Source organism: Saccopteryx bilineata, chromosome 7, assembly GCF_036850765.1.
Source record: "Saccopteryx bilineata isolate mSacBil1 chromosome 7, mSacBil1_pri_phased_curated, whole genome shotgun sequence".
Classification (NCBI taxonomy): domain Eukaryota; kingdom Metazoa; phylum Chordata; class Mammalia; order Chiroptera; family Emballonuridae; genus Saccopteryx; species Saccopteryx bilineata.
This window is the reverse complement of record NC_089496.1, coordinates 85,126,955-85,140,583: the sequence shown is the minus strand read 5'-3', so window position 1 is coordinate 85,140,583 and position 13,629 is coordinate 85,126,955. Positions and strand designations below refer to the sequence as shown.

The following is a 13,629-nucleotide window of genomic DNA, read 5'->3' as shown; positions in this document are numbered from 1 at the left end:
TTGTCGGAGATTTTGCTTTAACATCACCAAGTGTCTCCAGGATTTGTGCACACACCTTAGTCCTGAGAGCCTGGCTCAGGCACTGGAGCTGGAAGCCAACACCTTCTTGCTGCAGGAACAGACCAGCAGGTAACTAACACCACCGTCCTGAGATGCTGCCTTCTTTACACCTGTTAGCCCATTTAATCCTCCCAGCAACTGAGGGAGGAGGCAGGGCAGGTGGTATCACATCTACTTTCAGAATAAGCAAAGTGGGTTCAGATGTTAATTGGCTTTTCCTGAGGACTCATGAGAACACAGGGCCCAGACACTAGCAGTTCAAGCCTGCTCCACTGTGCTCTCTGCTGTACCCAGAGCAGTGGGGAAGGCCGGGGACCCACCTGCTCCTGCACCAGAACCGGCTCCTGGGCTCCACAGACTTGCAGGGGGACCCAGTCGAAGCCACGCAAGAGAGAAGGAAGGAGCAAAAGGCTTTATTGATAAATATGCAGATGTGTCTGTACACAGGGACCTGCTGTGGGGCCATGGCTGGCTGTAGACCCCCCACCGCTCGGACTATAACCAGGAGATGGCCCTGTGCAGACTCCTGCCACAGCAGCCCAGCTGGCCAGCCACCTGCCTCATCTCTGCCGGTTGTGCTGGGGGCAGGGAGAGGCAAAGGCTGGCCTCAGGGTCCCTGCCCCTGCGGCTCACAAGTGGTCCCTCCCCTCCAGGGCACTGGCACAGTGCCCAGGACAGAGTCGGGGGGCAGGGGTGGGAGACAGCAGCTGCTTCAGACCCTGAGCAGAACACCGGAGTGAGCACAGCTGGCAGCACCAGAGGACAGGTCTGGGCTTCAGGGGCCTCTGTGCTGGCCCTCGTGGCTCGAGCCCGCCATGGGAGAGAGGCAGGGTGGAGGGCCCTAGTTTTCCTTTTCTCTAACAAGGTTGGCAAGGCGTGTGTGGCAGCACTGCTTCCTTGGTGTGGGGCACTGGTGGCCCACGATGTCCCCGGGAGGCAGGGTCCCTTCATGCCTACCCCAGTGGGGAGGCGCCCCTAAAGAAAATATCATGACACAAAGGCAGCAGCAAGGTGGGGGGCGGTGCTCCGGCCCAGGGCCTCTCAGCCCGCAGGGGCCCTCCCTGGCCTCTCCTCCCAGAATTCCATGGGCTCATCAGTCCTGGGGTGGCGGGGGCTGGTTGATGATGACCTGGATGACAAAATCTTTCTGGATCTTGGTTTCCTGGAGCCGTGTGCGGTCTGTGAGCAGCTTCCCAGAGAAGAACCATCGCTGCCAGGATGGCTCGATGCCCTCCTGGGCATGCAGCTGCCTCTTGAGCTGCCCCACCGTGTCAGGCAGGCTGGCGCTGAGCCGCACGTCCTTGCCCGTGGAGAGGCGCACCTTCAGCGGGAACTCCCGGCGCACGCTGGGTGTGGGCTCCGGGGGCTCCACGCTCTCCTCCTCCGTGTGCTCCAGCAGCAGGTTCACGGGCGGCGACAGGCAGTAGATGGGCAGCTGGTAGTGATTGCCCAGCTCATCGTAGCATTCACAGAGGGTGCCTGTGGGAAAGACGGCTGTCAAGGTCTGTTTGGAGGGCGGAGTCAGTCACTGTCTTTGGAGACAGGTGCCTATGTGAGAGTAATTAAATTAAACGAGATTATTTGGGTGGGGCCCTGATCTGACAGAATTAATGTCCCCGTAAGAAGAGACACCAGAGTGCTCACTCTCTCTTCACCATGTAAGGACACAGCACACAGGCGGCGTCTTCAAGCTGGGAAGAGAACTCTTGCCAAAAATGAACTTCTGTTGTTTAGTAAGCCTCCCTGTCTGTCTGTGCTACTTGTTATAGCAGCCCAAGCAGACTAATACACCTACGGCCAACCCAGTCCCAAACCCACCTTGTAGTCATGTCCCTGGGTGAGCTGGGAGGAGCTCACGGTAGAGTCAAGAAGACCTGGGCTGGCATTCTGCCTCCACCAGGTTCTGGCTTGTACAACCCTAATAAATTATTTACCTTTGCATTTGTTCATTCCACAACTCTTTCCTGAGCGTCTGTGCTGGGTGCTGGAGTTATAAGGATGAATGCAATAGCACCGGCCCTGGTCTTCATGTTTACATAGGGGTATATATACCTAGTGGGCCTCAATTTACTTATTTTCACAATGTACTGCATGTAGAAATATATTTACTGGGCCTTGAGTACCTACTAAGTTCTAGGACTAGACTAAATGATGTTATGGTATTTCACTGAACCCTAACAACCAGCCTGTGAGGGAGTTATCCCACTTACAGGAAATCACTGAGGCTTTGACTATAGCAGCCCTGTGTTTTGGTCGTTCGACCCCCACCGGGGTCGTGACCCACAGGTTGAGAACCGCTGAACTATAAAAAGCTCCCAGTTCAAGGTCACAAAGCAGGGAAACAGAGATACTCATGTTAATGTTAAACCTAGATCTAAGATTCTACAGAGATCTACTGTTTCCCCCTCTTTACACAGCCCCACAGGCTGTTAGGAATGTAAATAAGATAACGCAGAACCTTCTAGTTCTGTGCCCAGCACACAAGCCCCCAACAGAAGACTGGTACCTCATATGTTCTGAGATCCCCAAGTGCCCCAAGGAACCCTTAGTCTGCTCTCATCACACCGCGGTGAGGTTTGCTGTGGCCTTTCCATTCCCTCACTAGGCAAACAGGGACTGCGTCTCATTTTCTTTGTGTTCTCACTCCTGGTCTATGTTCATAAGGACTGCTGAATGAACAAGCGAATAGCCACACCTGCCACCCAACAGCTTGGACAGCACCTCCTGGTGTGGCTGGCTACCGGCTCTCCTCCACCCTAAACGGTACTGATGGCCCCACGGCTCCAGTGGGGAGCAAGCCCTTACCCTGCCCACTCACCATGTGGCAGGGTGATGCTGGCCCCATCCAGGATAGCCTGAGCCAGCTCGTGGTCATTGGCCTCCGCCGCGTAGGCAGCGGCCTTGAGGGCGTCCCAGATCTCCTTGCGGCCCTCAAAGGCGGGCGCCGTGTCCCAGAACTCATCCCGCTTGCTCCGCAGCTGTCCATCCGTCATGGGGTAGTCGCTCTTCCACTTTAGCCTCTCCTTCTTCAGGGGCTCATTACGTCCTGGGCAGGACAGAGGGACAGGCTCAGCTTCTCTACAGTCAGGGCTATGGCTTGCCCTCTTTCCAGCCCCTCCCTCTCCAGGCCAGGACCAGGACCAGGACCAGGACCAGGACCAGGACCCACTGCCCGGCCCACCCTGCCCTCCAATGCAGTGGCTCCTAAGTATTTAGGTCTCTGGGCCCATCGTGGAGTCAGGGAAGAGTCTGAAAACTGCACACACCCAACTGGGGGACATAAAATACTTCTGTCAGCAAAGCATATACTGCCTTTGTTGTTGTCACTGTTGTTTAAGTTTTAACTGATTATAAAGTAGTACATGTTCAGTATTTTTAAAATCTAGAAAGAATATAGATGTGTAAATATAATAACTGCCAGCATTTATTTAATTAATTAATTAATTTATTTATTGACATACAGAGAGAGAGTCAGAGAGAGGGATAGATAGGGACAGACAGACAAGAAGAGAGATGAGAAGCATCAATTCTTTGTTGTGGCACCTTAGTTGTTCACTGATTGCTTTCTCATATGTGCCTTGACTGTGGGGCTACAGCAGACTGAGTAACCCCTTGCTCAAGCCAGTGACCTTGGGTCCAAGCTGGTGAGCTTTTGCTCAAACCAGATGAGCCAGCACTCAAGCTGGCGACCTCGGGGTCTTGAACCTGGGTCCTCCGCATCCCAGTCCGATGCTCTATCCACTGCGCCACCACCTGGTCAGGCTATTTTATTTTTTATTTTTCTGAACTGAGAAGCAGGGAGGCAGAGAGACAGACTCTCGCATGCATCCAACCGGGATCCACCCGGCATGCCCACCAAGGGGCGATGCTCTGCCCATTCGGGGCATCACTCTGCCATAATCAGAGCCATTCTAGTGCCTGAGGCAGAGGCCACAGAGCCATCCTCAGCGCCCAGGCAAACTTTGCTCCAGTGGAGCCTTGGCTGTGGGAGGGGAAGAGAGAGACAGAGAGGAAGGAAAAGGGCAGAGGTGGAGAAGCAGATGGGTGCTTCTCCTGTGTGCCCTGGCTGGGAATCGAACCCGGGACTCCCGCACGCCAGGCCGATGCCCTACCACTGAGCCAACCGGCCAGGGCATATTATTATTTTATATTCCTTGTTATACACAGGATTTAAAATGTTTTCATGCCAATATACAACTTTCTGTTTATTTCACATTTATATTATTGTCAATATATACTCCCATGATTAAAATTATAAACAACTTTAATGTTTTGTTATTCATGTTCCACCATATAGTTACAAAAAAATATTTTTTTAGGAAACCATAACCAATGAACTAAAAAATACTGCAGCATCTGAAGAAGAAAGCAATTCTGTATAATGTCCTTTCTCTTGTTACACAGCCCCAAGCGGCCTCCTAGAAGACAACTGCAGACCACAGTCAAGGCCAGAGCAGGAGCACTGCAAAGGCTTTAGGAGGCTCAGTCATCTCAAAGCTGAGGCAGAAAAAGCACAGGACCAGGTCCAAAGCACTTGCCTCCCGCTCTGACCTAGATCCTACAGGAGAGAGACTGGACCGATGCTGGAGGTCACCACGAGGCCACTCCGCTGGCTGGGGCAGGAAAGAAGGGCTTCAGGAGGAGAGAATGACATTCACTGCTTACTGAGTGAAAGGACCCCGTGTAAGCACTTTATTTATATACATTAGCCCATGGCAGGTGTTAATGCTATTTCACAGATGATGGGACAGGCAGAGAGATTAAGTAAGTGACAGAGTGAGGGTTCCACCTCAAGTCAGACTGATTCCACAGACAGCCCTCCTGTGGAATCTGCCGGTACCTGTGCAGGCCAGAAACTCTTGGGCCAGACATTTCAAGTATCCCTGGGTTAGCAGAAAGAAATGCAAATCCTCCTTGTAGGAAAACAACTTCAAATCAGGCCTCAAAGAATTCCCAAGATAAAGTTCCAAGGAAAATAAATAATAAGGTCATAGTTTTAAACCAAAATCACAACATACAAGGAAACAAGGCATCATGAGCCAGTGCCAGTAAAAACAGCAGACAAGAGGAATCAGACTCACAAACATTTCCGATATGGAATTTATCAGACACAGATTATGAAATACTGAGTTTAAGAAATAAGAGAGCCTTGAAAATATAAACAGGGAAAAAAATTATAAAGAACGAACAAGCAGAAACTTAAATAACCATTAAAAAATAACAATAGATACTTCTTTTTAAAAAAAATAATTTAAGACTTTATTCATTTTAGAGAGAGAGAGAAGGAGGGAGGAGCAGGAAGTATCAACTCCCATATATGCCTTGACCGGGCAAGGCCAGGGTTTTGAACCGTCAACCTCGGCATTCCAGATCGACGCTTTATCCATTGTGCCAAAATAGGTCAGGCCCATAGAGACTTTTAGACATGAAAACTATAACAACTGAAATTCAGATGGTCTGACATTTTAAATCAAAATTTCCAGGAGGGTACAATAGGAAGAACAAGAAAGAAGCAAAATTCAAAATGGGAGCAAAGATGCTCCCATTTTCCTCCAAATTGATTTAGACATTTAATGAAATTCCAATAATAAAATTCCTAACTGGGAGGGTTTTATTTCCCCCAAGAAATTTGGCAAGCTGACTGTAAAGTTTATACTGAAAGACAATGATACAGCTAGAGAAGAACAAGGTGGGAAAACTTGTCCTGCAATTATTGACACTAATTATAAAGCTACAGTGAGTGTTGTACTGGAACAGGAACAGAAAAATGGGCTAGTGGGATGGAACGAAAGGCCCAGAAATAGACCTGGGTATATGCAGAAATGTGCTTCAAGTAAGAAGGAACATTGCAGATAGGGTGTGTGTGTTTGTGTGTAAGACGTATGTGAAATAATATTATAAATATTATATATTGGCTCTGCCGCCAGTTCCTGTCAGTATTTAGTCTTTGACCTGGTTCCTGACACTGAGCTCCTAAAACCCTTGTGATTTCCTGAGTGATAGGAGTGTCTGATACAGAGTTCCTAAATTGCTTGGAATTTCCTGGGTGATGCAAGTGTCTTTTGTTTTAATAAGGAGAATCTCGGTGGAATCCTGGGTTGAGGGCTGGTCACCAGAAAGATCAAGCCTGATAAGCCTGGAATTTTCAGCTGTGCCTCCCATTCTCTGGAGCGAGGAGGGGCTATACATTGAGTTAATAATTGATCATGCCTACATGAGTGAAGCCTCCACAAAAATCCCCAAAGTATGGGGTCTGGAGAGCTTCCCTGCTGGTGACCACATCCACATGTCGGGAGGGTGTTGCGCCCCAAATCCAGGGACCAGAAGCTCCTGTGCTCGAGACTCGTCCAACCCTCACCTTCTCTACCTCTTCATCTGGCTGTTTACTTGTAGCCTTTATAATATCCTTTCTAATAAGTTGGCAAATAGTAAGTTAACTGTTTTCCTGGATTCTGAGAGGCACTCTAGCAAATTATCAAAGCTAAGGAGGGGGGTCATGGACCTCCAATTTGTAGCCAAGTTGAACAGAAGTTGTAGGTAAACTAAAATGGGGGGCAGTCTTGTGGGACTGAGCCCTTGACCTGTGGGATCTGTGCTAATTCTGGATAGTATGAGAACTGAATAGGATTGTAGGACATGAGTTGGTGTCCAGAGAATTGGAGAATTGCTTGTTGTGGGAAAAATAGCCACACAACTAGCATCAGTATTCTGTGTGAGGAGCAGTGGAAAAACATGGAAAATTTTTCTTAAAATGGACAACTGGTGAATGGTATTGGGACTAAGGGTCACCATATAGGAACACATTAAACAAGATCCCTACCTCACACCAGCCACAAAAATCAAAAGCAGATCAAATCAAAGTCTTACGAGTGAAAGACAAAGGAAGCACTAGAGAAGCAGAATTAGTTTTGTCCACGTATTTTTTTGTGCAAGTCTGGCCCATATGTGTTTTGGCCTGGATCCTGCTTCTTGATTTCTGGCTCTTTCCCCCTTTGGTCCTTTGATCCAGCAGTCAGTCTTTGTGCAGTGACACCTTTAGGGACCTCTGGGGTGTGGTATATCTGTTCCTCCATTTAATGACCACAACTCTGGGGGCTTTTAAACTTCTTGAGCCTATTTGTATAGCTTTCCTCCCTCCGTGCCAGAGGTCACCTCTTACTGGTCTCCATCTATGTCTGTCTGCTGCTCCTATGGATAGAGGTTAGGTCCCGCTAATGAGCCACTCCTAACCTGCTGAGGGTTTAGAAATCTTGTCAGCACTGTGAAATCAAGAGCATCCAGTTCTAAGGAAGAGGCTTCCTGAAGAAGGAAGAAACTAGGCTTCGGGATATCTGTTGTTCCTGCTCAGATCCTGCCCCCCTTTTTTTTTCATTTTTTTTTCTTTTTTTTTCTTTTTTTTTTTTTTTTCTGAAGCTGGAAACAGGGAGAGACAGTCAGACAGACTCCCGCATGCGCCCGACCAGGATCCACCCGGCACGCCCACCAGGGGCGACGCTCTGCCCACCAAGGGGCGATGCTCTGCCCCTCCGGGGCGTCGCCATGTTGCGACCAGAGCCACTCTAGCGCCTGAGGCAGAGGCCACAGAGCCATCCCCAGCGCCCGGGCCATCTTTGCTCCAATGGAGCCTTGGCTGCGGGAGGGGAAGAGAGAGACAGAGAGGAAAGCGCGGCGGAGGGGTGGAGAAGCAAATGGGCGCCTCTCCTGTGTGCCCTGGCCGGGAATCGAACCCGGGACTTCTGCACACCAGGCCGATGCTCTACCACTGAGCCAACCGGCCAGGGCCTTCTTTTTTTTTAATGGATTGATTTTAGAGAGACAGAAATAGGGAGAGGTGGGGAAGGAGGTGGTGGGGGGAGACAGAGACAGGAAGAAAGGGAGGGAGGGAAGGAGGGAGAAGGAAAGAGGGGGTGGAAGGGAGAGAGAGAGAGAGAGAGGGAGAGAGGGAGGGAGGGAAGGAGGGAGAAGGAAAGAGGGGGTGGGAGGGAGGGAGAGAGAGAGAGAGAGAGAGAGAGAGGGAGGGAAGCATTTATTTGTTGTTCTACTTAGTTGTACCTTCACTGGTCTCTTCCCGTATGTGCCTTGACTGGGGATGGAACCCACAACCTTGGTGTTTTGAGATGATGCTCTAACCGACTGAGCTAATGGCCAGGACCCCCGCCCCCTTTAATGGTCACGGTTTGGTTCTGTTCCTTACAGTTTAGGTTGTAGGACTGATGACCCCAGGACACCTGAAGTGTAACTATATATGCATGCATCTTGCTCTCTCTTTAAAATAAACACAGTCCCATGGTGTCACCTTTCAAAGTCATTGACTCAGGAAGCCATGGGTACCTGAGCATGCTTTGCTCCAATACCTCGCCTTCAGAGTCCCCTCCTCTCCACATAAACAGCAGCACTGTCTCCTCTCCAGACACACCTCTCAACCACAGATGGACACAGTGCCAGTAAATCTCTCCAAGTATTAACAGCATCTGCTGCTACCCGGGATACAACAATTTAAAAATTCCTCATCCTGCACTCTGGTCTTTTCAGGCTGAAAATACTAGAAAATATTAGAATGGGGTGGTGATAGTGGGAAGGGGGAGGGGTTGATGTTAAGAAAAGAGCAGCAGGTGTCCAGGCATGCCTTCTCAGCTGGCACTGCACATTGCAGCCAGCAGGGGGCAGCGACAGCACCTCTGGGCCAGGTGCTGACTCCCTTCATTCGGGAGTCAAATACAGAACAAAAATATCCAGCCCCAAGCAAGCATGTATAGGATACGTGCCAAAATGTCTGAATCCCTACACAATGATGCTGACAATGTTAGGCACGATATAAAGAAAAGGAAGCTTTTTATCCAAACATAAAAGCAAATTGATGAGCATTTTAAACTTCATTTACTTAAAAAAATGATGTTTTATAGTGAGCTGAGTCAAAAAACATGGGCATTTGGAAAGGGTGTCAACACTGTTATATGCTGAGCAATTGGGACAAACTTCCTGGAGGGCATTTGGTATGTACCCAAAACTTAAAAAAATACACATCCCTTTAGTTCAGCTATTTGGTTTCTAAGAATGTATTCTAAGAAAATAATCACAATTGGCCTGACCAGGCGGTGGCGCAGTGGATAGAGCATCAGACTGGGATGCGGAGGACACAGGTTTGAAACCCTGAGGTCACTAGTTTGAGTGTGGGCTCATCTGGTTTGAGCAAGGCTCACCAGCTTGAGCGCAAGGTCACTGGCTTGAGAAAGGGGTCACTCAGTCTGCTGTAGCCCCCTGGTCAAGACACATATGAGAAAGTAATCAATGAAGAACTAAGGAACCGCAACGAAGAATTGATGTTTCTCATCTCTCTCCCTTCCTGTCTGTCTGTCCTTATCTATCCCTCTCTCTGTCTCTGTCACATAAAAATCATCATCATCATTATCATCATCATCACAATTGTGTGGCAAAAGTTCACCTACAAAGCTGTTTAACTCAGCACAGTTTTAAACATAAGAAAGCAAGAAAGCAACGAGCTGCACATGCAGGAGGAAGGCTAAGTAAACCTGCGCAGCGGCAGGCGTTCTGCGGTGGGCGGGGCGGGGCTGAGGAACTTGGGGAGAGGTCCAGAACACTGTGAGAAAAAGTTACGGGGTGCCAAGTGCTTTGTGCTCCAGCTTTTGTTTCCACAACAAGAATATAAAATCATATATTAAAAAGACTGGAGGGTTTACATAAAAATGTTAACTGGTTATATCTGACTAGCAGTTACAAGTTTTAGGTGGTTTTTGTTTTGTTTTTTGGCTTATATTTTCCAAGTTTTCTATAGCAAGCATTTGTTACTGATAAGTTGTTACTAATAAGAATAATACAATGAAAGTTGCTAACACAGAAAAAGAGAATATAAAGTTCCGTGAACAGTCACAGAAAAGCAGGACGTTTGGAGAAGGAAGTGAGGGGGGTTGAGGGTGGTGATGATCAAGAAAGCTCAAGGTCAACAGCCTCTAAGATGTCAGTTGCTGGCAGCACTTTGTGACTCGCGCAGGCCAGGACAGGCTCTGCTGGTTTCAGCAGCAGGACCATCTAGTGGCTTCTCTACTTGTGTCTTCACCTGTCCTACATAAGTTCCGGGTCAAAGACAGAGTAACAGAAATAGCCCTTAGCCCTAATAAAGTTAACAGAAGAGAAATTTAAAAACCAAAAAATCATTCTGTAGTCAAGGTACAAAACACCCACAAAAATTATGGGTTTCTGTGATTGTGATGGGCAGGGGAACATCAAAGATACTTGTGACTAAGCAGAGAATGTATATTTCTAAGTACAGAGGCAGTAGCTGCAGTTTTGAAGCGTTGTCCAAAATGCACCCTGCATTAGAGTCTCCTGGAATGCAGACTGAAAAGGCAGATTCGTGGGCCCACCTCAGACTCACTAAACTAGAGAGGCTGTATGTATAGATTCTGACTGAAACAAAAAGCCCCTTGTACACACAGAAAAACAGAAGTGGAAATGGTAGGCTCATCTACACGTTGGCATAAGTTTGTTCAACAGATAAGCTCAAAAGTTGCTGCTGAGAGCAGATTTGGACAGCAGAAGGCACACTGTCTGGGTCGGGGGAGGATAATCGTTTGATGGTGGAGGCTGTGGTTTGGCCTCAATAATGAACGGTGTCTGGCCATACCACCCCAAAGGAAGGGCACTGAAAGAAGAGCGGGAGGGAGAACACTAAACATCTTTTCCAACTTGCCTGGAGCTGGTGTGCATCTCTGAGCGTGCGTGCTTGCGTGTGTGCAGGCGTGTACATGTACTCCCACCCGATTCACCCTGCTGAATTCAGAATGACTACACAAAAGAGGGGATCCTCAAGAACCCACGGAAGGATGACAGGCCCTGGCTGCTTCCCTTCGCATATGCCGGGGCCTCCCAGCACGCTGGCCCGGTGTAGGTTTTCAGCAAGTTTTCTGCTAAGCTGAAAATGGAACTGACAAAGGCACAATGAATGGGGTGGAGAGCATGGTGGAGAAACGACAACTGAGAGCAGAAGTGGGCAGGCAGGGGAAGCAAGGGGAAAGTCTGCAGGAGGGAGAAGGGGGCAGTCCCTTCAATTCTTGATCTTGAACCCAAGAGATTCTTATTGTAGCTTCATGGACTGGCACGACTGAGCCACTGGGATGTGACACTAATTCTGAGACCAGCCAAGGGAACCAGAGATTTCCCAGGACAACAGTCCACCCAAGCCAGGAGACAGCCCTACTTATACATGCGATGATCCCTGAGCTCTGTTTCTATACTCAGTTGCCAAGCTCCATCACCAGGCCCCTACTCCAGGGACAGGGCTAACTGTGTCCTCCCCAGTAGTACTGGTTATGTGACAAGTCCGGGCTTGCTCTGGCTGGTGTGAGAGATGAGGCTCCAGGAAAGAGAAGGCAGGGACAAGGGCCTGCCCACCCCAACAGCCTGGGCTGCATGGGCCTGTTGGCCAGATGCAGACTTGATTCATTCCTCTTCCTGTCCCACCCTGGTAGTCTTAGCTAGGATGCAGAAGGCTGCAGAGGTATGCCTGATGGACGGCACCTAGCAGAGGGGATGAGAGCTCAGGATGAACAGCAAGCCGAGAAGGAGGATCAGCCCAGCTGGGGAGAGTACAGCCAGGGTAAGTGAAGCCCAGGTAATCCCTTCAGGAAGTACGGTATTTATAGTTAGACTTAGCCCAAGATGAGGCTCAGAGCCTGGTAACCTTTGAAGGGAAAAGTGCTGGCCCAGCTCTGCTCAGCTGGAGCCTCCCCACGTGGCCTCTTTACAATGTGTGGGCCCTTCTTACCCATTCATTCCCTCTGGCCCAGCTCCAGAGCTCAGGGAGGGAAGGAGGCGGAGCCAGTTGCTAAGTGACTGCATCCCCTGATTGGGCATGCTGGTCCCAGGTGGTCCGGGGCAAGCTGAAGGCCTCCACTCCAGGCTCCTCTGGGAGCTCTGTACTTGGCTCTGTGATAACACCCGGCCCAGGGCAACTGTAGCTGTGTGTGTGGATCTTGTTTGTTCCCCTGAGGCGGGTACCACCCCAGTTCATTTCTGGGATCCTGGAGACAGGCTCAGGGTCCCGCATGCAGCAGGAATCCGGAACCATTTGCCGAATAAATGAGTGAAAAAACTGAGCAGGCAGTTTAGGAAAAGTGGGAATTGCTGGAGAGGGGACAAGCAAGACAGGAGGTGGGGGAGACAAGATGGGGCTGCCGGGAAGAAACCCCTGTAAGGAAGAGAGGGAAGAAGAAAGAGAGTGGCAGGGTGGGTGTCCAGGAGGGACAAAAGCAGTGCCTGTGCTGCACAGCGAAGAAACCTGTGGAGGATGAGGGCTGGGTGTCAGCAGCCACACCCAGCGAGGGCCGGGAACCCTCGGGAACGGAGAGGTGGAAGCACAGCCAAGAAAAAGAAAACTCAGCAGAGGCCCCCTGCCCAGGCGGCCGTGGGTGTGGACAAGGGGCACAGAGAACCCCGGAGACAGTGTGCACTTTCTCTGCACTTACACACACGCACACATTTACTGGGGGAGCGGGGACTTCATCTGCTCTCTGCCTGGTGCCTCCTGCCCAAAGCCCCAGCTGTGTGCGGCTGGGCAGGGTGAGGTGCCCAGCACGCCAGGCTAGACACTAACTCACTCTTCCCCTGACTTGAGCTGACTTCCCCAAGGCACCGCTTGTCCTATCCTATGCTTGAAAACTAGCCTGTTTGACCTCAACTACCAGCAGAACCCCCAAATCCTCAGGGTCGGTGCTGGGATCTAACCTGCCACACGACTCACAGTCCCTTTTTGAGGCTGGCTGGGAAAGGACACTGTGCTTCACAGGTACATTAAAACAGCAGGTGTTCGAGAAATTCCTGTGTGTTTCATTATTTTAAGTTTATATGAATTAAAAACAGCTTGATCAGGCGGTGGCGCAGTGGAGAGTGTCGAACTGGGATGCAGAGGACCCAGGTTCGAAACCCCGGGGTCATCAGCTTGAGTAATAGCTCCTCCGACTTGAGTGCAGAGTCGCTGGCTTGAGCAAGGGGTCACTGGCTCAGCTGGAGCCCTCCGGTCAAGGCACATATGATATGAGAAAGCAATCAACGAACAACTAAGTGCCACAGCGAAGAACTGATGCTTCTCATCTCTCTCCCTTCCTGTCTGTCCCTATCTGTCCCTCTCTGTGACTCTTTGTCTCTGTCAAAAAAACAAAACAAAACAAAACAGCATGTTCCTTTCTTGTAATGAATATATTCCCATCTTCACCATGCACTGATGTGTTTGCTCCTAGGTGCAAGAAAGTCCTGGCTTGAAGGTGAACAGGTCCAGGATTACCAGCTCTACAGGGAACCTTATAGAGCTAGTATGTAGTTTCACAGATAATTATGAGTTAAGAGACACATTAGCACGGCCTCTCTCTCCAGTCTGGCTACTCATTTATACATGGGCTTCAGAAATGAATGGGGGGGGGGTGCTTCACCACCTGCGTGAGCGTGGACAGATATAGGCATGCAGGCTGGTGACCTAACTAGCCATTCTAAGCCTTGGTATTCCCATCTGTAAAGAGGACATTAAACCTCACCTCATGGATCGCTGTAAGGATTACA

At 49.6% G+C, this 13,629-nt stretch overlaps 1 protein-coding gene across 2 annotated transcripts in view; it reads right to left on the bottom strand.

The window, feature by feature from the left end:
• Positions 1–457: 457 nt before the first annotated feature.
• The window catches only part of UBTD1 (ubiquitin domain containing 1), a 62,084-nt gene continuing 48,912 nt past the window's right edge, over positions 458–13,629 (bottom strand). For both annotated transcript variants that reach the window (XM_066239877.1, XM_066239876.1), the window contains 2 exons: positions 2,879–3,106; positions 458–1,539 (listed from right to left, as the gene is read on the bottom strand). In XM_066239877.1, the coding sequence (XP_066095974.1) occupies positions 1,154–1,539; positions 2,879–3,053 (561 nt within the window). In that variant the 5' untranslated portion in view covers positions 3,054–3,106 and the 3' untranslated portion in view covers positions 458–1,153. The remainder of the gene's footprint in view (positions 1,540–2,878; positions 3,107–13,629) is intronic.